General features: G+C 39.0%; 1 protein-coding gene across 1 annotated transcript in view; it reads right to left on the minus strand.

Moving 5' to 3' along the window:
• Positions 1-21,638, minus strand: part of BANK1 (B cell scaffold protein with ankyrin repeats 1) — a 211,844-nt gene that overhangs the window by 171,634 nt on the left and 18,572 nt on the right. Inside the window, exons 3-6 of the mRNA XM_067553845.1 lie at positions 15,732-15,877; positions 13,610-13,745; positions 11,021-11,163; positions 922-1,039 (exon numbers count right to left, since the gene is read on the minus strand). Of these exons, the coding sequence (XP_067409946.1) occupies positions 922-1,039; positions 11,021-11,163; positions 13,610-13,745; positions 15,732-15,877 (543 nt within the window). The remainder of the gene's footprint in view (positions 1-921; positions 1,040-11,020; positions 11,164-13,609; positions 13,746-15,731; positions 15,878-21,638) is intronic.

The following is a 21,638-nucleotide window of genomic DNA, read 5'->3' on the forward strand; positions in this document are numbered from 1 at the left end:
CCATGTACCCAAACGAGAAGAAAAGAACTAACTCAAACAAACATTTTCCTGTGGATAATTTTGATGCCTCAAACTTGTACCCCACAAAACTTGACAGTTGTATGAAAACAGAAAACTTGCATTTTCTGGGTTCTAACTGTGCAGCAAGGCTCCTGGAGAAACTGAGGGCTGACATACATGCAGGAAACTCCCACAGTGATACTTTAGAAGCATAAACTGAGGAAAGACTATCAATTTACTGCAATATATTTTCAACTGTCAGGACTATAAAATGGCTAAATGAATTCAACCAAGACTTTGATTTGGGGTTTTACATAGCAGTTTGTGTTGATATCCCAGTGAACCAGTTAAATGGAGCCTATGTGTCTGTTTTGTAGATAATTGAGATTTTTTTTTATGGGCTACCTTTAAAATAATGGAAACTTTTAAGCCCAATTTTCCTAACACAGTGTATAAATGCTTAATACAATTTTAAGGTTCAAACACATCTATCCTCTTCAGACACTCAGTCTTTTGTACCATTGCAACCCAACAGTAGTTAGGAAAATTAAATTAAAATCTGAATCGTAGGAGAATGATTATTAAAAAATAGTGCAAATGTATCTAGTCTCTCTCTCTCTCTTTTTGTCTTCTCAATATTGGTGTATATCTCTTACTGCCTATCTTTCCAGTTACATAACCAGTAGCCATAGCTTGAAATTAAACTCATAATTATGGTCAAACACAGATAACATGCACAAATTTTTAGATAACATAAGTGACAACAATGTGACAGTAGTTTATAAGTTATTTTAAAATGTTGGGATCCTGAATGAAGGCTTCTGCATGTCACTAATAATCACTGTACATCCAAAACTTGTCTTAAATAGGCAATTACTAAAACAGTAGCGTACAAATAAATGCATATGAGAATGTACTCACTGGCTTGTTGATGGAGCTCTTCATTCGGGAAAATACTGAACTCATAAGCAGACACCTTGCTTTTCAATAAGAAGGTCAGAGTACTGTCAAGCTTCTCCACAGAAGAAAACTTGAAAGCCTGTTAGAAGATAAAAGAAACATTCAGTGGATGTAGTGCGCATGTATTATTAATCATGTCCTTGGAGTGATGGTGAATCAAAGGATATGAACAAAATAAACATAAGCTCAGTCTCATTAGTTTATTTTTGAAAGACCACAAAAAAGAAGGAATTTGACATAGGAGGACCAAGATAGTTTGACCAAAATAAGGGAAAATGGACATTGTGGCACCAAGCCTTAGCTATGACTAAATGCAGAGGGATTGGGGAGAGGATGGGAAGGCCTTTAAGAAACCTTTGTTTTCTTCTTATTCGTGGCTCAGCACTGCACTGGACCTATACCCTGACCTAATTTAGAGCAGCCTGTGGGCTATTCTAATTTATGTCAGCTGCCAACAGACCCAACAGCGCCATTACTGCAGCTGGGGATCACAAGGGAGCATGCTCCCCAGTCTGACCCAAGTGAAGAGGAACATAGATGAAACATCATGCTGGCTCGACACCAAATGGGGATCCCCGCTACGATGGTTGGTTACATCACTTTTAGGACCACTTTGCACCAGTGGCACAGTGTAAAGCAGCTACACATGTCTAAGGAGCAGGGGTAACTGTGTGGAAAGTGTTAGTGGTCTTATGGCGAAACTATCTGACTGGCACATTGATTAGCTAGAGGAGACACTTATACTGCACTGAATCATGTCAGGAATCCAGCTATGTTAGCTGCAATGATCCAAGCACTACACCATACTCTAAGAGGCTGAAGAAGCAACCGTGCCTCACTGCAGCCTGGCTCATAGTGGGGACTGTGCAGTCTGCTCTTCCTCATACAGATAGTACTTCTGTGGGCTGGCTAGGAAAAGCACGTGGAATAGCAGGGCCCATAGATGTATTTTCTCCCTGCCACTTTTGAGGCGCCAAGGAGACTGTAGAGAAATTGTGGCAAGTCCGCAAGCAAGCTGCACAAAAGTTCCTTGAATGTTCTCTCCATCCACGTAAACCCTGGAGAAGGGCTCATCCCTATTATTTGTCCTAAAATGATTTCTGAGAGAGGCATTTCAAACAAACAAAGAGGCTTACGACACATTATATAATGTTTAAAGTAACAAACATTTTGAAGGGTGACATTTACACATCCAGCTACCACTTTATAAGTTAATGGGGATAGAGCTACCTGCATTTGGAGGTTTGACTGCCACACCAGCTGGAATACCCACACCAGCTTTAATCTAGCTAGCATGGCTAAAAATAGCCATGAAGATCTGGCAGTAGGGGATTCAATGCAGGCTGACAAAGTGAGTATGTAGCAAGGATTCACAGGATGCTTGTACAACCCCCTGTGAAGTCTGTGCTGCTACATCTTCGCTGCTATTTTTAGCATGTTAGCTTGATTAAAGCTAGTGCAGATATGCCAGCCCGTGCTACAATCACATCTGTGACTGCAGTACAGATGTACCCTCAGACGCATGGCAGCTGATGAACCTTGCACTGAGGGAACATTTCTGAGTGTTCCCTACCATACATAAAAATATGCTCTACTAAATGAAAACAAAGCTTGAAAACACCTACAGATCAGCCACAGGGATAGCCTCTTCAGAAGAAGCAAAACTAAAACAGCAGCCAGGTGTTTGCAACTGCGAAAGGATCCTACAAAACACTGTACTTAGTCCAGAGAGATCCCCACACTTTATCTTGATAGACATGAAGTGTAGTCATTTTCTGGGTTTTTTCCTTGTAAAGTGAAACTGATTTCTATTTTAGAATGGAAAACCCATATTCAGTACTGGATACAATGAATGTAACTACATAACTATAAGGATATATTTTAATTTATAACCTGGTGCTTTGAATTATTACAAATTCATTTCTGTATATGGAAAATAAGGTATCAACTAACTGTTCTAATAAGAATCAAAAAAAGAAGAACCACAGTATAGCAGAAAAGAATATTAATGTGTTGCAAAAGCAACTGAGGGAAAAAATTAAGCCAGATAGCAGTACTCCATTGAAATCTATGGAGCCCCACGCTTATGTGTAGAATTTCTCTCTCTACATAATTTACTAGCATTGTACATTTAAATAACTTTTATTTTCAGAAAGACACTTTTAAAACTTATCCCATCATGCCCCAAACCACTATTTTAAGCTGCTTAGGGTCTGCAAATACTTCTGAAGGTAGAACTAGTTTCTATAGTACAATGAAGCCAGTTTACACTACACTGCTAGCAGAATATGGCTCCAAAGCCAACCTGAGCAGCCTAACAAGGATAAAGGTCATCTTCCAGTGGCAAAGACTCAATGTAGGGGCTCTCCCCTCAACCCCTGCTGCCAGTTTTAGTGCAGCTCTTGGCCAGACACTTTTGCACACAGACCTGTGCGATCTGCCAGTTAGTTACGCCCCAGGATCTGGCCTTTAGTGCTTACTACCATATGAAATCCCATAGCATTATGGTCCTGATTCAGGAAAGTACTTAAGCATGTATTTAACTTAAGTGTGCGCTTCAAGTCTCATTGAAGTCAATGGGAACTAAGCACATGCTTAAAGTTAAGGAAGTGCTTAAATATTTTCCTGAATAGGGATGTATACGTGTTTTCCTGAATCAGAACCTGTCTTCATTAATAAATGTTAATAGAATTCGGCCCTTAATTTGTGCAACCCATACTTATCCAGTAGATTGGCATATTTCTCATTGACTTTGGCAGCTTTACAAAAGTCACATTTTCATACAGATGAACTATACTTGAATATCTTCTATGTATCAGACAATATATTCTATATATCATTGACTTTCAGTGTCTAAGTCACTTTTGAAAATAGGATTTAGGATTCTGAATCACTTATGCACTTTTGAAAATTTTACCCATTTTCCATTCTGAGCTATCATAATTTTGAGCAGGGATTCCACATTTGGAGGAAGAGAAGGAAACATTTTTAAATGGCAGCTGTTGAAGTTGTTTATAAGAGTCAAATATTTAAATTAGTCTCAAAGGAAATGGATTTGTGGGTAGAGTGCATGTGAGGCTCTGCACTTCATCACAGATAGAAGCATGTAAGTCACATCTATTTCATATGATTTTTTATAGAGATGGCTGGAGCTGATTTTCTTTTCTTCTCCTCTGCCCCTCCTTCTTCCCCCCACACACACTGTAAGTGGAATCATGTTGAATGTTTATGATGAAAACATATTTTGATATATCAAATGTCTCAAAAGCTAGAAATATTATTCAAATAGTTTGATGTGAAGATTTCCTAAACCTCTCGAGATATTCAAAGTTACTCTAACAGAAGCATCACAATTTCAATGTCAAGCACTTGCAACTGGTTTCCATTTTTATTCTAAAACCAAAGGAAATCTTAAAATAAAAAAATCTAAATAAGTAGATCAATATTTGTATTAGTAGAAAGTCACATAGGAAAAATAAATAAATAAACTGTATAACTCAGAATGTTGAAATCATAAATTAAGGAAACATATATAATGAAATAGGCATAGAACTCTAATTATGAAGCATAACAGCCATATGATCATGTCTCTACATAGGGAGTATAACAAGATACGTTTCTAGGAGAGCTTCTTTAATGCAGTATTATATGAATTTATCCTCCACTTTTATAATTAAACCATTAGCAATCCCCACCTCTCATATACCTCGATACCAAGTCCTTTCCACTCATCATTATGATAAAGACTAAAGCAAGATGGGACATCCAACACTGAAAACCTATTTTCTTGTAAAATTTCAAAGTTGTTTCGTTTCAAAGGGTTTAAAATTAAACCTTTTAAAAAACATCTCTCAATGTTTTAATATTTTATTTTATTGTATTGTTATTAAATAGAATTTTGATAATGTTTTCAATAATCTTTTGATAAAAATTTGAGAAATATATGAAAAAAGGCACTTATGCACAAAACATTTTGATTTTAATCTTAAAAAACATTTTGTTAAAGAAGTTTTAATCAGCCTTAATTTTTAATCTAATTTTGGCTTTTGACCCCAGTCTAAAGAGGTGAATCAATTTTGTTTAGCAGTACAGTATTACTGAAACCTGTCATCTCCAGAAATTATGCTCCGATCTGGCCAACAGTAAAAATGAATTGAACACTCTAACCCTATTTTTTTAGTGGACATTAATGCACATCACATAAAAATAATTTGAAAGGTCAGCAATGGAGGAAACAATGTCATAAAAGTATATTATCCAAACCTGACATCCTTCGTATGTTTTATTAGACTAACTTGCATTCATGAAGAGATTTTAACAAGCAGCTACATCTCAAAAATTCAGAAGAAACTTGAACTTTTCTTTAAGATCACATTGCTGTTTCTTTGATCAATAATTGCTGTAAGCTTTTGTATTTGACTTTAATTTGTTTTATGTTGTGTCTGATTGTTACTCTGCACAGATAAACTGCTATTGCCCCAGGATACCTTTGTAGATAAAATGCTAGTCTCAAAGGTTTTAATTATACTGGTTAAATAAAAGTATTCCTGCTACTTGATGGGAATTCTAATTATCTTCCTAAACTGTATTTTGGTTTTCCTTATATGAATCTCTTTTTAAGGCTCATTTAGATGATGTTCCATTAACTGAACCCTTACATTGTATCCTGCTGCCACGCTTTGTTAACACAGAGTTAAGGTTACCCAGGAAGAGCACAAGCTATTACCGAACGTCAAATTCAGCAAAACTCAAACTTCTGAAAACTAGGAAATACAGAGTAACGGTAAACACCCATGCAACTTTAACTGTCCCGCTAGAGCTGACAATAGCCACTGGGACAGCTGTACTGAATGATGGAGGAATAAGTTGGAACAGCTTGGAAGAGCTGTGATTGTGATATGAGGAGCTCTGTGGTTTAGTTTGAGGAGCATCACAGAGTTGTGACTGTGATATGAGATCTGCCTCGGCGTACCTCGTGTGTGTTATCAAAGGAAAGATATGCTTATGTGCCTTGAGGTTCCACTCTTCATCATTTCAATATAGAAAGATGTAGACTGTATCAGCAGCAGGGCATTAGGGTCTTCTTGCCAGAGGGTATTGTTAGTAGTGACGTGAAATATGAAAGCATCTGTGGATTTAATGATGAGTAGGGTAAAGCATAGCCTTAGATGGAATCCTGTGTGTAAGTGTGACTGGGTTGGAGAAACGTATGAAGAATTGTTTTTTGTTTTGTTTTTTCATAAGAAGTGATTTTTACAAGTGTAGTATTCTGCCAGGGGATTAAACTCAAAGTTTGAACATCGGCCAAGTGCAAGCAGCACCTGTCCATCACAGTGAAGAGGCAGAGTGTTATGGGCGTCGTGGGGCATTGCACAAAGAGGACAGATTGAATGGGCATTTACCTTAATTCTGTATTCCTGGTTTTCAGAAATTTGAGTTTTGCTGAAGTCATCATTCTGGAAGGGCATGAGCTGTCACCTTAACTCTGTGTTAAAGTTTTTTTGTCATTCAATTTCCTAGTGTTTTTAAACTAGAGAGAGACACATTTGTTGGTAGGAGTTAGTGGTCATTTAGGCAGCTGTAGTTCTCACCTAGGTTTGCAGTCCACATTTTCCATGGCTAAATAATAATCAAAAGACCTTGTTTTATATAGTGCTTTTCAGCAGGAGAACCCAAAGAACTTTACATTATCTCCATTTTACAGATGGGAAACTGAGGCACAGAAAGGTGATGTGACTTGCCCAAGGTTACCCAGCAGGCCTGTGGTAAAACTACAAATAGTTTTAGTCCAGTGGCCTTTCCACTAGGGCACATGGCTTCCATGGGATTCCTCAGTGTTCCTGTCCCCTCAAGGACATTTTGTTCTAGTGGAATGGGAATAATGGTCAAGCTTTGAAATGCTTACAATGTGTAATTGCTAAGATAACCAGTCAGAGAAATTTATGGTCTATGTTCCAAAACCTTGAGGGTTTTATTTCATGGTTGTTACAATAACTTTAAGTGTGCGAGGGAAAAATGGTGCGTCTCTCTTTTCCACACTTTGGTGTTGTGTCCCCATATCACAGGCAAAAGTTTACTGGAAAACCACACGTACCTTGATTATGTAATCTGAGATGCACATGGAGCTGGGCCCCTCTCCTGCTACCCACCCCCAGCTGGGACTCCTGCCCTTGTTTTTGCTTGCTTCCCCATCCATGCCCTAGTCAGCCCCTCCCCCCACACACTGGACAGATCCCACAACTGGATGATGTGTATCTTACCTACTCCTTTTCTGGATTTCAGATATTTAAATTCAGTTACATTCAGTGCCCCACACCAGATCACCACTTACATGGAGGGGCATGGAGAGGGGCTTAGACACCCCAAAAGGAGCAGGAACCCCACATCTTCTGAGACACATGGGGGCAGGCAAAGGGGCTCAGACCCCTGCAGAGGGGAGAATTTAGGACTGACAGTTCCCTTCTCCACTCATAAAACCCCAACTTCCTCTGCTACCCCTCATATTCTCCTCCCCTCTCACCTGGCCCCCCCAGCCCCTCTTCACTCACCTAACACCCATTCCCATTTAGGACCCCATAATTCACCCATCCCACACTGCAGCTACAAAACCCTCTTCAGTCCTCTCTTCTAATGAAAATTCACACGTGCAATTTATTTTCTTTTCAAAAATAGTTTCAGCATCTTCTGAATATTCTGAATAATGAATTCATCTTCTGAATAATGTACTCAGATGATGGGGTGTTTTTAAACTAAAAAAAACCCTTTGTTAAAGGCAGATTTTTTCCAAATGCTTATAGTTCATTCTCAGATTTCTGCCCAGGGTGGGTTTCAAACTTCAAAGTTGCCGGCTCAAAGAGGTGTTTGGCAGTAGCCTATTTGTCTCAATGAGATATTCTCAGAAGACTCAGATGAAAGGCTACCCAATGTGGATGAACAGAGCCTAAAACAATAGCTCTGAGATGTGTGAACCGCACCATTCAGATCTGTGGGTGTTCCCCTCCCCTCCCCCAGGGCAGGAGAATTTCTGATGTGTGTCAAACATATCCCTTCTCAGATCTGCATTCCAATGTCAGCCATTTGTTCTTAGTGCATGCTACAAGCATACATCTTCTAAACTCCCCCCAGAGAGAGGCTGGGGGGGGGGGGGGGGATTCCCCAGGTCTTGACTCAGATGTGGGGGCAAGTAGGGGCAACAGGGAATTGGGGAGATCACACCTCCATAGATGGGCAGAGATTCCCCACACCCTGGCACAGTCACGGGACAGGGACTAAGGCTCAGACACCCATAGCAGGCAAGGACTCCCAGCTCACATAAAAGGGGGCAGAGAAAGAGGCTCAGATCTCCCCCAGTTCCTGCCACACACACAGAAAGGGAAAATGTGGGGTTGATGGGTGCCCCTGCCTCTGTTCTCTTTCAGCCCTCCTGCCCCTTACTCCTATCTATCCCTTTACCAGTTTCCCTCTGTCACCTAAGTCCCCCAACCCTCCTCACGTCCACTACCCCCCAACCCCATTTATCCCCCTTCCCTTGCTGCAGCCCCAAACCCCTCTCATTCCTATTTCCCCCACTCCTCCACACCCTAAAACACCTCTTCCCTGCCAGCAAATATTCACTTAAAAAAAAAAACCCCAAAACAGTGTTAATCTTGACAGATGGATTTGAATAATAAACTTCCCACCCCTCTTCCAGATTTCTGCCCCAGGGTAGGACTCAATTAACTGTCACTAGGTGGAGGTCAGATTTGAAAGACCACTATTTTTCACCATGTGCTAACCAACCAGCATAACAATCCTGTTAACTCCTATATTCACACATGCTCAGTGTAACCTATTAGGAGAGAAAATAATGCAGCTTGCAGGATCCTGGTCCAATAATCTGAACCCTGGATTGACCTGTGTGTAAACTAAAAAGGTTGTCAGAATCTCTGAATTTTAAGAAAAGATGTTGTTGTTTTTCTCTTCCAGGGCATTTATCTCACGAACCCATTGTTCAAATGGCCCCACATTTGGACCATTAACAGACCCTGCGCTCCCCTGAGGCACATCAAAACTTCAAGGCAAACTGAGTAACTGTGTAGATTTTAGAGAATTTAGAAGAATCAAGCTTTAAAGAGAAAACTCATCTTAACCTTAACTTTAAGAAGGCTGTCGCTTTGCTATATTAAGAGGTTAAAGGAGCTTGAAAGATTGTGGGAAATAGCTTAGCTAGTGCAATTACATTATTCTATGGCTCGGTGTGCATCATTAAAAACATCACCACAAAACAGATTTCCCATTGTCATACTTTCCCACAGCATAGCCATGATATGGATAGTGTCACTTACTGATTATGAAAAAAGTCTCTTGGCAGTGACTTACTTTTACAACAGCAACCCTCAGCAAATAAAACTAAATAGCCAGGCCTACAGTTGCTCTAAATGTATTCTCCTATATATTATTCAGGTGAGTAAAGGTTAGGAGATCATTAAAATATACCTGGCATTTAAAACACTACTGCTGTATTTCCTAGTGCTCATACTGTTCTGCTTAGAAAAAAAACTGCAATTTGTACTTGAATATTATTTAAAATTTTGTGTCTTACTGAATTTTAGCCATATTGTTGAGGTGAAGGGTCAACCCAATGAACAAAATCTAATATACTATAGGTATTATAGAAAGCTCACTTTTTTTTTTTAAACTTAGGGAATGGTACACTAAAGTTTACAGTGGGATGCAGCTCTAAGTTGACGGGAGAAAGCACTCCCATTGATTTAACTACTGCAGCTCATGTGAGTGACAGTAGCTATGTCAGTGGGAGAAACTCTGTTCACACTAGCGTTTATGTCGGTGTAACTTACATCAAGCAAGGGGGAGATTTATTCCTCTGTGATTTATTCACCCCACCTAAGCGGTAAGTTATGCCGACTACACTGTAGTGTAGATGTAGTCTCAGTCTCACACCCTCATCTTTAAAGAGAAAATTAAATCCAGATGAAGGCCATTTTAGATGGCCTTTAATTTAGAGATTTAAGAATGCCAGATTTTGTAATGACTGTAGGAGATGCATTGTCAGGATAAGATACACTTTATTTTCATTTCTTTTCTTTTCCAAGAATAAAAGTGAATTGTGTTTTGGAAGGAATGTACCATTGTGCTTAAACAGAACACTAATAATGAAATGTATCATTTTTATTAATCCTTTTGTTATAAGTGTAATGCCTTAGGTGGTAGATAAGGTAGATTTGTCACAAGAAAATGACATTACACACACACAGATTTGTTTTTTGTTCTTGCTTTGTCATATATATAATATAATATAAACTTATCAAACTACCAGCCCTTGAATAAATGATATTTCAGTTTCTGTCCATTCCAAAGTCTGCTTTCTTTCCCTATTGTTTTATACATGTTGTTGGTAAAGGAGTCTTCATGCTGCAGAGCCTTTGTACTGCAGTCCGATGCGCTGAGTATGAAGTCCAGCTTTGAAGCCTGAATTCTAAACACATGCAAAGATCTGCATGGCAACCAGCAGATCTCATGAGTGATAACTGAATAGCTGTATACGATCTGTATATGCATAATGAGCTAGTGCTTTCCACACATAGTAAGCATTCAGTTTTCAATACCAGTCCAAAAGAAATCCTATTGACTGTTGAATGGATATGCTGTGGTCCAAATCTCTCTTCCACTCCCTCCTCAACCCCCAAACACTGTGTGAGTTAAGGATATTTTCCCTTGATTCAGAACAGACTCCACAGTTTCTCTTTTGCGATAGATGAAAATAATAATAATAAACTTCTATCAATGAGTTATGTCTGCAAAAAATCATTCATATGTATGTCATTGTGTAAACATTAAACAACATCGTCAACAAACAAGTAATAATAGCTCAATAGAGATAATTCATTTTCACTTGTCTGATTTGTTTACAACTAGACATCTCAAAGACTGGCTTCTTCCTAATCTCTTGTTGATCCATTGCTCATTATTATTCAATCAAAATAGCCTTTATAGCACAGTATACGATCTCATACTGGCACTTTAATGCTGTTTTATTAACTTAATGGAGAGGTCAACTTACCTGACAAGCAAAAGCTATTGGATCAGCCACTTTTTTAAATGTGCGTTCAATCTCCTCTACTGCAGTGTAGTATTCAATCTGTGTCACGGCCTTAATGACTCCCTCACAGTAGACATTTACATTTACAGGGCCAGCAGGAAAATCTTATAAAACACAAACAAAAACTGCAGCTGAAAACATTTTATAATGTCAGACTGGAGGTCTCAGGGAGTAAGTAAAAGAACAGAGAAATATCACAAAAAAACACGTAAAAGGCAATGAATAAGATTTTCATTTCACAGATGTTTCAATGCAATAATTTTTAATTCAGGTCCTTCACTTTAACACAAAAATGCAACAAAATACATATCTGTAAATCCTTATAAAATATAGCTATGTATTGTTCCAAATCAGAAAAGAGTGAAAACAGCAAGCGTCACATTTCAACCATCCCTTTGAAAGATTGATGATCTATAATCAGCTTCCTTCTGCCTACAAATTAAGTAAAGGTTTAGTCATTTATTACAAGTTACAGATTTGCTATTCATCATTTGAAACATTTTTCTTAATTGCAGGCATGTCTCTCAAAATTGGGTTTTGTAGAAATTAGTTTAATTACTTCCATCTAGTTGTTTACCTACTGAAAGCTGAGGAAGGAGGTATTTGTGTAGTCTGTTACTTCAGAACAACTTGCTCTGTGTATGCCGCATGAGTCCTCTTTATGAGTACATTTTATAATTCATTGGTATTCATTGTGCCATGAATCCTGCTGTACCTACCAACAGCAGAACTACATTCTAGCTCTCCCCACAAAAGAATAAAAATGAACAAACTTGAAGACAGAGAAGAAATGGAGAGTCAAAGAAACTCAGATTAATTGAAAGCATCATCTTAATTCACTTAAATGGTAACAAGCACAAACTCATTTTACTTTCCTTTGTTAAAATGAAATCAGCTGGATCCTTGTTGCAAATGGGCATTCCTGTACTTCAGTCATTCTAGGTTTTTGATGGGCAGAGGGGGTGGGGGTGGGGAATAACAAAGACGCTAAATTAAATGATGGTGGAGGGAAACCAGTGCTTCTGCTGGGATGACAAAAAAAAATTATTTAAAAGCTCCAATAGAACAAAAATCTAACCTTGGTTTGGGACAAAAAGAAACACTGAATTTATTAGTTATGATTTGTATTTTGTGTTTACTAATCTATATCCCTTATGGACATCTGCCCTCACCCAATAATGTCCCCAGGAGCCTGGAGGAGTCACCACAATACAGTCAATGTGAATTTCAGTTTGTCTTTTCTGAAACGTGCCTCATCACCAAAATGGGCCAAGCACAGCCAGCTCATATTACCATCTACTTCCCCATTGAGCCATCCTCGTAATAAAGCGCTCTCAAGCATATGGATAAATCAGACAACTTGCAACCTCATCTTTAAGTACCTCCATCGTTGAATGGACTTCACAGAGAGGTGGATACCAGGAGCTGTTGTTCTAATCCCAACTGTCAATAACTTGCCATGTTTTCCTGAGTGAACCACAACTTCCTTGCCTCAGTTCCCCATCTGTAACATGGGGATAATACCACTCATCTAACCTTACAATGGTATCAAAAGGATCAATTAGTGTCCATATAGCCCTTTGAAAGCACCATGCAAACGTTAAGTACAGCGATTTCTACCAAGCCATCTATGATCCCCAGTGAGAGGAGGCCAGTGGTGGCTCTTTCAAGGGAAGAGGACAAATTAAGCCACTTACCGTACTTAGGTGCCTAAATATGGATTCGGGGCCTAACTTCAGGCAGCCAACATTGAAAATTGTACCTTAAGTGTTTTCCTCCTAAATGATGTGGTATTACCATATTTAAAAAAATAAAATATTATATACTATCCTTTGGGAATTCACAGCATGCAACAAAGAGGTAAACAGCCCTGAACACTTGGCTGAATATTTCCATCACATCTCTAGTCCAATAATTGGGGGATGTGTGGCCATCCCCTCTGCCTTCTGAAGTTGTTAAAATGAAAATGTTGTCATATTGTTTATCTATCATGCTCCAGGCAAAATAAGAAAATAGAACAGCTAAAATTATGGATAAAGTTATTGAAAAAACCCAGAGAAACCAAGGGAGACTGAGTAATATACAGAAATGGGATGGATATGAAATAACAGCAAAGAAAGGAAATGTTCTCAGATGTCAGTAAGAATTATAGATAGGCATATGGACAAAAAGAAAAAACAACCTCACTGCATAAAGTAAGAGACAAAACATCTTGTTAAACCTAATGCAGTAATAAGAATTTTAGCTTTGCATTTTATAGCAGGAATTTATTAAGAATGTTAATCTGTGACTAATCAATGACATTTTAAAGCCTGCCACCTGCCATTTACCCACACAAAAACAACTCAATAAAATCCAGTTTCCCATAAATCATAAGCCCTTGTTGGTGTTTTAATAAAAATAATGCTCTATATGCAAAACCCATACACAGGAAACACAAAATAATAATAGATTCTGATGGGAAGTGAAACTACTTATTGTATGACCAGTGAAGGGAGTCCAGGACCAAAATATTTCTATTTATTTAGAGCTACAGCAATGTTCTCTTACCTAAAGCTTGCATGCACCTGACCTTCTGATTCCAAAAGGCTGGCTGTGTCCTAATTCGTTGATTGTCTGTTATGAACTCAATTTCTACAGTTTCAGTTATTTCATCTCTCAAAAGAATGAATATTTCACCAGGGTTCTATAAAGTTAGAAATATGCTCCCATTAGCCTTCCACCAAATTACATTGAAACCATAAAATGTAAATTATATGCTTTAATGCAAGTTGCAAGAAAAGTTCTTCTACCAAGAGCTTTATATCCTGAAATATTGTTATATAACAGTGCTGAAGCTATTTCATTAAATTATCCTTATGTTTCTCTAAGTAAAAGAGTGACAGGATTACTGTAATAGTTTGAACTCTGTTTACTAAAATGATATATAATGAAATTCTTTCCAGTGTGAGGCTAAAATCTACTATTCACTTCCAGTCCAGAAAATGTGAAATTCACCTCATGCAGGGGAGCCCTACACTACTTAAGACATACTTAAACCCTCAGAACTGGATTCATGGGTAAGGAACTTCAGCAGTACAATGGTCTTCTGCTGACCCTCTGCACAAGGGTGAATTTCAACAGAGAACATTAGGGAGCGACAGTAAGTAATGGGCCAAGTCCAAAGGTGATCTAGGTGACGTAAGATGCACCTCAGAGGGAATATAAATCAGTTTTAGTGTAAGCTAGTGCACTTTAAATGTTACGGGCAGACTTATAGCAAGGAACGGTACTAACAAGAAGGTATATAAAATAAAAAAAGCTCACTAATTTATGTTATGTCGTCCTACACCCTTCCCTTTTAGTTGTTCTCCATGCACCATTCAACCTTCTCTGTATGCAAGTGACACTAGTTTATACTCACTCATGCGGACTCCCACTGTCATATTGACTTTTAATGTTACACTATTTGACACCTTTGAACTTGGCCCACTGATTTGTGGCAAATTTTATAGATTTTTCACTAGGAAAATGTACACACATGCTAGTGTTCTTTGAAGACCAGAACAAGTGTCATATGGTACGTCATTCACTATGCACAATTCACTGAGCTATGTTTGCCACCCTTCAGATCAGATAAAACTGAACTAAATTTCATCCTTAATCCCTTTATTAGTCCTTCAAAACAAAATGTATACTTTATATCACTACATAATCTCCCTTCTGAATGTGACGGGGTCACTGTGCATGAAGGGACCTTTCAGAACAGCAGAGTTTCTACTGTTTATAATAATACTCGCAATCGGGCTGGGGCGGGGAGTGGGGGGGGAAATGGGATAAACACTATTTCTCAAAAGTACACTTTTTAAAGGGTACTAACTGTAATTCTCTATTCAATTCTATAGGTTTGACAGTAATTTATGTAGAGCCCTGTTGATTTCATCAGTGCTGATTACCGAAAGAGTTTTCCAAAATAGTAAAAATTTTAAGCTAAATACATTCTTAGTTTTTTGTCTATATGCATGTCTTTCATCTGATTTTCAGCTGTAATCAGTAACCTCTTACTCAGTGGCATGGAATAGCCTATTTGTCACACAGCAGCAAAAGCTGTGCGACGGTCCTTCCACTTCTCTGACATGCCATTACTGACCAGATTCTTCAACCCTGACATATGACTGTGGCCACTCGCTTGTCTAAGGGCTGCAGGACGGGGCCCCAGAGGTTGCATCCTTTACACAGTTTTCATTTTTTTGTGTTTTCTCACATACGGTGCTGATTTTTAAAAAATGAGTATTTGTATGTTTGCATACACACACACGTCCACCCACTCCAAAATTGATTCTGACTGAGGGGCACTTCATATCTTTTGAGAAACTTCCTGACTACTGTTTTCCTTCATATTGCAATGAAACATGCTGAAGCACAATTATATCTGACACCATCTGCCAAACAATTTTTAACAAAAGTAAAATCCTGCAAAGATTGTCCCAAATCCGTAGTAGTTTGCAGATCTGTTGACACCAGCGTGGATGTGACACACAGGCAGCCTAACTCCCATTGCAGGTAAACTCTCATTTCTGCTCCAGACCTGTGATCTGCCCTATAGACTGATATGCTATGGAGGAGCTTGTAGCAGGAGGAAGGGCAGAAGAGTAACATTTATTCCTAATTTTTTAGCATTGAAAGGCCTTACCTCACATGATATTCTTGTTGGTAGCACCAATACTAATGGTTTTGTAGTTTCCAATGTTTCAGTAACTACCTCAGTTTTCAAACTCATGTCTGTTTTCATTGATACTCCTCCTTCATCCAACTGCAAGTTAACTTCAGGTTTATAATCTGCAAGGTATAAGATTGAGTGAAATGTATTGTTATTCATCCCACATAAATGAAACATGATGGGCTGAAAACTGCTAGATAATTATTTACAAAATGCTACTGATGTACATGGCATCTTGCAGCGAAATACAAGAAAGTAAATGAAATCCTGACCCCCATTCAAGTCAATGGATTTCATCCAATGTCCCTGTCCAAAAGATCCCACAACCCATATTCACCTCAATAGCCTTTGCTCATACAAGGTCAAAAGCATTTGGCTTTGTCTACAGTGGGGATTTGCCACCAGTGTAGCTGCAACAGAGCAAACCCCAAGCTACACAGGATAAACAGAGAGAAGCAATGATTTTCACCACTGCAGCTTATTCCTATTTCAAGAAGGGTTAAGCTGTACTGATGCAAATGCCACACACCTGACACAATGGGTAGGAAATCTGCTAAGGGCGGATAGCCACCGCGAAGAGAGTGCAGGGGGCAGGAGATACACACCAGAACACAAAAGGTGGGCCTCCTTCTCCTCCAGGATTTCTATGCCTCCCACTGGCCAGACAGAGTGAGATGGGAGTTGATTGGCCTCTTGCTTCTCCCTTACCCTGTTAATTTAAACCTTTGCCTGGATCTTTTGGAGCCTCTCACTCCATATTAGCTAGTCTGCCCAGCTCCTCTGTAGTTTTAGGGTAGGAGCTGTGTATTTTAGGATGCTGTGGATCTGACTGATTGCTGCTTTTGGGAGGTCAGAAAGGAACTTCTCCCATTGGGGGGGGGTACAAATTGATGGAAACCTGGTGTGTTTTTTCCACCTGTCTCACAGCATTATGGAGACAGTTGTGTTAAACAGCAGAAGGACTTAGAAATGACTATTGGTAACTTTTGTGAATGTTTAGTTTGTCATACTTTGTGGCTGGTGTCCAGTGTGGATAAAAGGCCAAAAGGGCCAGCTCCCTGAAGTAAGAGACCTGGGATTTCTCTGGTAGACTTGTGCTTCTGGGAGAAGGGGAGACCTGAAGTCTTCACAGATCAAGGTCCCTCTTTTGGTACTTTCTGTCACCATTAGAGGGGAGAGGGTGGGAAAATTCAGCAGAGTGAGCTGCATCCTAGAGATAGGCCGAGGTTAGTCTACCCTGAGTTGTGTGTTTTATGGTGGGAACCCTGTAACCCTCACACTGGACCCATTTAAATGTCTGGTACATGAGAATCAGGGGAAATGGGGCAGATAACACTGGAGAGGGGTGCTAAGTTGTGTCCGGCCATTAAATCCACCTCTTTCTCTGTCCTCATTCACCTGTGTCCTTACCAATGGCAGCTTTGTCTCTCTAGGCTCCCAGGGCAGCTACGCTAGTGAGCTGCTACTGATGGCTCCAACATAGCAAATCCCTGGCATAGACAAAGGTTTTGTCTCAGTTAGTCTTTGCCATAAAAATGTAGTGGATGGAATAAGCAGCAGAGCTAGTGTCCCTTGGTCTGTCATTCACATCTAGCAAGTTGGACTCACAGCAACCTAAACATATACACTACTTGTGCAAGATGATAGTCTGACTTGAAAATTAGATGCCACCCCACTTAGTTTGCTCTGTCTGGTGAGCTATTCCCCAAGATGGCCAGGAATCAGTGCCATTCCTGTGATGGGTAGAGCACCCCGTCACAGGGTGGTTTTTCAAATGAGCCTGAATGAATTAGGGGCATGAGGCACACTAAAAGGGACCAAAGTGCTCCAAAGTGGCTTAGGTGCTTTTGAAATCTCTCCCCTGATCCCACCCCAAATACATGGGTGCTTAACCAAATCTCCTGAATTAGTTTGACATGCTGATTCAGCTAATTTAGAACATTTTCGCTATATCTGCGGCCAGAATTTGATTCAAGAGGTTTGGATAAATATCCAAATATTTTGGTGGGGGTGAGGGGTGAGATTTTAAGCACACCTAAGTGACTAGATTTTGAAATAAACACCTTAACTCTCCTGTTGTACAGTGGCCACAATTAAAAAGTTGTGGGGCTGGGCTTTTTTTTTGTTTTACTTTATCTACCAGTAGTTAACACATTACCAGTTTGAGCAGACATTGCCTGTAGTTATAATGAGGGATATTGCTGGAACTAGTTATAGCCTTATCCACTGGTATAAAGATTCATATTGTACAATAACTAGGTCATCATATGACCTTGCTACTGCTATATAAATGCCAATGGTTAGGGAAGCCAAAATAATTGCTTTCAAAGTAGGAGATGTTGAGCCTGTGACGACATTGCAATTAGTTTTTCAATCATACAGTTTTAGCTCAAATACTGGTCCTCACCAGGGGCAAAACCTGCCCCTCTCCCCTCACACAAAAATTGCAGAGCCAGTCCTGCACACAGAGACTTCCACAGGGAGGGGAAAGTCCTCACCCATGCCACAACAGGATGCAGTCGCTTTTGCTGCTGTTGTGCCCCTTCTTGATAAGAAGGGGTGGCCACAGTGGATATACATAATTTCAGATCCACAAACCCAGCTCCAGCTCCTCCTATGACCTACCCTTTTCCCATCATCCACAGCATGTATGGGGTTCAGATCTCCTCAGGGACTCCCCAAATCAAGCTCCTCAAACTTCTGCATACTGAATTTCGTTGCAGACAAGGATGTGGGTGCAGGATTCCACCTATATCATAAATGACCCAGAGAATTCTGACTGACACAGAGAACAGGGAAATCATGCCTCACCAATCTGCTAGAATTCTTTGAAGGGGCCAACAAACATGTGGACAAGGATGATCCAGTGTAACTGGATTTTCAGAAAGTCTCTGACAAAGTGACTCATCAAAGGCTCTTAAGCAAACTAAGTATTCATGGGATAAGAGGGAAGGTCCTCTCATGGATCAGTAACTGGATAAAAGATAGGACACAAAAGGTAGTTTTCACAGTGGAGAGAGGTAGATAGCGGGGTCCCCCAAGGATCTTTACTGGGACCAGTCATGTTCAACATTCATATATGATCTGGAAAAAAGGGTAAACAGTGAGGTGGCAAAGTTTGCAGATGACTCAAAATAGTTAAATCCAAAGGTGACTGCAAAGAGTTAAAGGGATTTCACAAAACTGACCAGTCACCCATCGAAATGGCAGATGAAATTTAATGTTGATAAATGCAAAGTAATGAACATTGGAAAACAGAATTCCAACTATACATTCAAAATGATGGGGTCTAAATTAGCTGTTAGCACTCAAGAAAGATACTGGAGTCGTTGTGGATAGTTTTCTGAAAGCATCCACTCAGTATTCAGCGGCAGTTAAAAAAAGCTAACAAAGTTAGGAACCATTAGGAAAGGATAGATAATACAGAAAATATAATGCCACAATATAAATCCATGGTACAACCACACCTTGCATACTGCATGCAGTTCTGGTTGCCTCATCTCAAAAAAGTAATATTAGAATAGAAAAAAAGGTACAGAGAAGGGTAACCAAAATGATTAGGAGTGTGGAACAGCTTCCATGTGAAGAGAGATTAGAAAGACTGGGACTGTTCATTTTAGAAAAGAGACAACTAAGGAGGTGTGAAGGGTGTGGAAAAAGTAAATAAGGAACGGCTATTTACTCTTTCACATAACAGATGAACAAGAGGTCACCCAATGAAATTAATAGGCAGCAGGTTTAAAACCAACAAAAGGAGGTACTTCTTCATACAATGCACATCCAACCAGTGGAACTTGTTGCCATGGAATGTTGTGAAGGCCAATAGTCTAAATGGGTTCAACACAGAATTAGATAAGTTCATGGAGAATAGGCCCATGAATGGCTATTAGCCAAGGAGGTCAGGGATGCAATACCATGCTCTGGGTGTCCCTAAACCTCTGACTACCAGAAGCTGGGACTGGATGACAGGGAATGGATTATTCAGTCAATTGCCCTGTTGTATTCATTGCCTCTGAAGCATCTTGCACTGGTCACTGTCAGAAGATCGGATATTGGGCTAGATGGATCATTGGTCTGACCCACTATGGCTATTCTTATCATCTTATGACATTTTGCTCAAAATTAATGGTAATGTCACATTTCTAGTGTCTCATGATAAACTTCTTTAAAAAAAAGTTATTAGAAGATATGCATATTGCGCAGAGTGGAAGATAAGTCATTTAAGTTAGAAACTGGCAACACTGACAAGAGAACAAGTACTTTTTCTTTTATGAGTATATCACAATGCTAAAAAAATGTTGTCACAAAAGTGTATTTTTTATTTTGAAAACACCATCTTAAAAAAACCATTAGAAAATCATTGTCATTTAGATATTCTATCTAGCTATAAAGGTTCCAAAGAGAGGTAATGAGGTAATAAGCAACACAAACAACTCGTTGAGTCAGTGTTTTATTAAATCTCAAGAAACATCAGTGAAGAAAGAATGGATATAGAAATTTATGTAGTACCTTCAGTTAACATATCATGAACTAGATAGATCTCATTATACACTTTTTCCTATTACTTCCAAAAAGTGATGATTTCTCAATCCAAAAGGTGTTAGCACGTTCAGACAACCGTTCTGTATACACACCAATAGCTAAAGAAAAAGATAAAGGTGCTCAACACCTTTGAAAATAATGCACTAAGAATTTTTAAACTAATGGAGACCCATCTAAAGACGAACATGGTATGATATAGGGTATAAAATGATCCATAAAACCCAGGATGTAAAAACGTAACTGGTGAAATCAAGAAAATGTTATGTTCCTTAATATTACAACATCTTTGCATATGTCATTTCAGAATTCCTTGCTCTTTTGTACAAAAACAGTGTTTGTTATATGCTGCAAGCTTGTAAGGGACTAGCATCGCCAGCATGTTTTCTATCTGAGTAAACAATGAATATCTTTAAGAGTCCAAGATTTTTTGTTACGAATTTTCTTTAGAAGAATCTGAAGAGCTGAGAGTTGGATGTACTCCTAACATATAGACAAATGTTTATTATTCAGCATCAGTTATAGTTATTTCTAATTAATCCTCCCCCTCAGGATTTAATTTACTTTGAGTTACATAGTGTTTGAGAGGTTTAAATATCAGAAATTTTTCAAATGCAGTACAATTTTGTCCCGTTCCAATCCTTACCCTAGTATTTGTTTAATAAAGTAGCTACTTCTACAATGTATACCCCAGTCTCTAAATTCCTACGTTAGACTTATTTCAAACAGAGGTTATTTAGATTTCTGGGTTCTTTGTTACTGATAGGAGGACTCAAATGAAGAAAGTTATTCTTTTTCCATTTTAGAAAACAGATTCTGCTTTGTCATCTGACTACACATGCAAAACCTTGGCTCAGAGAATCTACGAGGTGTTGGTGGAAGACAAGTTTAACCAAAATTAGACACCGATGTAGAGTAACTGCACAACTGCTTCACTGCCATTATAGCCTATGATTTGTGGAAGCAGCTGCAGCCCGTGTACAGGAGGCTTAGGTGTGTGCAATTAAATAGTTCCACTTCCCCAGGCTACTCTTGCTTACATCCACCAAACCCTTTCTTTGCCCTGCCCTTGAGAAAGAACATGGAGGAGGGTTGACCTCAATCATTGCACAACAAAACAGTTGTGGTTCTGCTGCGTTTATGGTCTTGCATTCACACCTAGATTAGAAACATACTTTATTCTACAGCAAATTTTAGGATGATTTCAGATGAGTGTTCTGGGACACTCCATAAATTTTATCTGGAAACACCTAGAACTTATTTCAGAATACATTAAGCAGTTTTAAGCATATTCTTCTATAGTGAAAACAGCATTTGATTTAGATAGAACAGGCTTTGAAA

This window comes from Emydura macquarii, unplaced genomic scaffold (assembly GCF_026122565.2).
Source record: "Emydura macquarii macquarii isolate MOO-44397 ecotype Brisbane River unplaced genomic scaffold, CSIRO-AGI_Emac_v2 contig_302, whole genome shotgun sequence".
NCBI lineage: Eukaryota > Metazoa > Chordata > Testudines > Chelidae > Emydura > Emydura macquarii.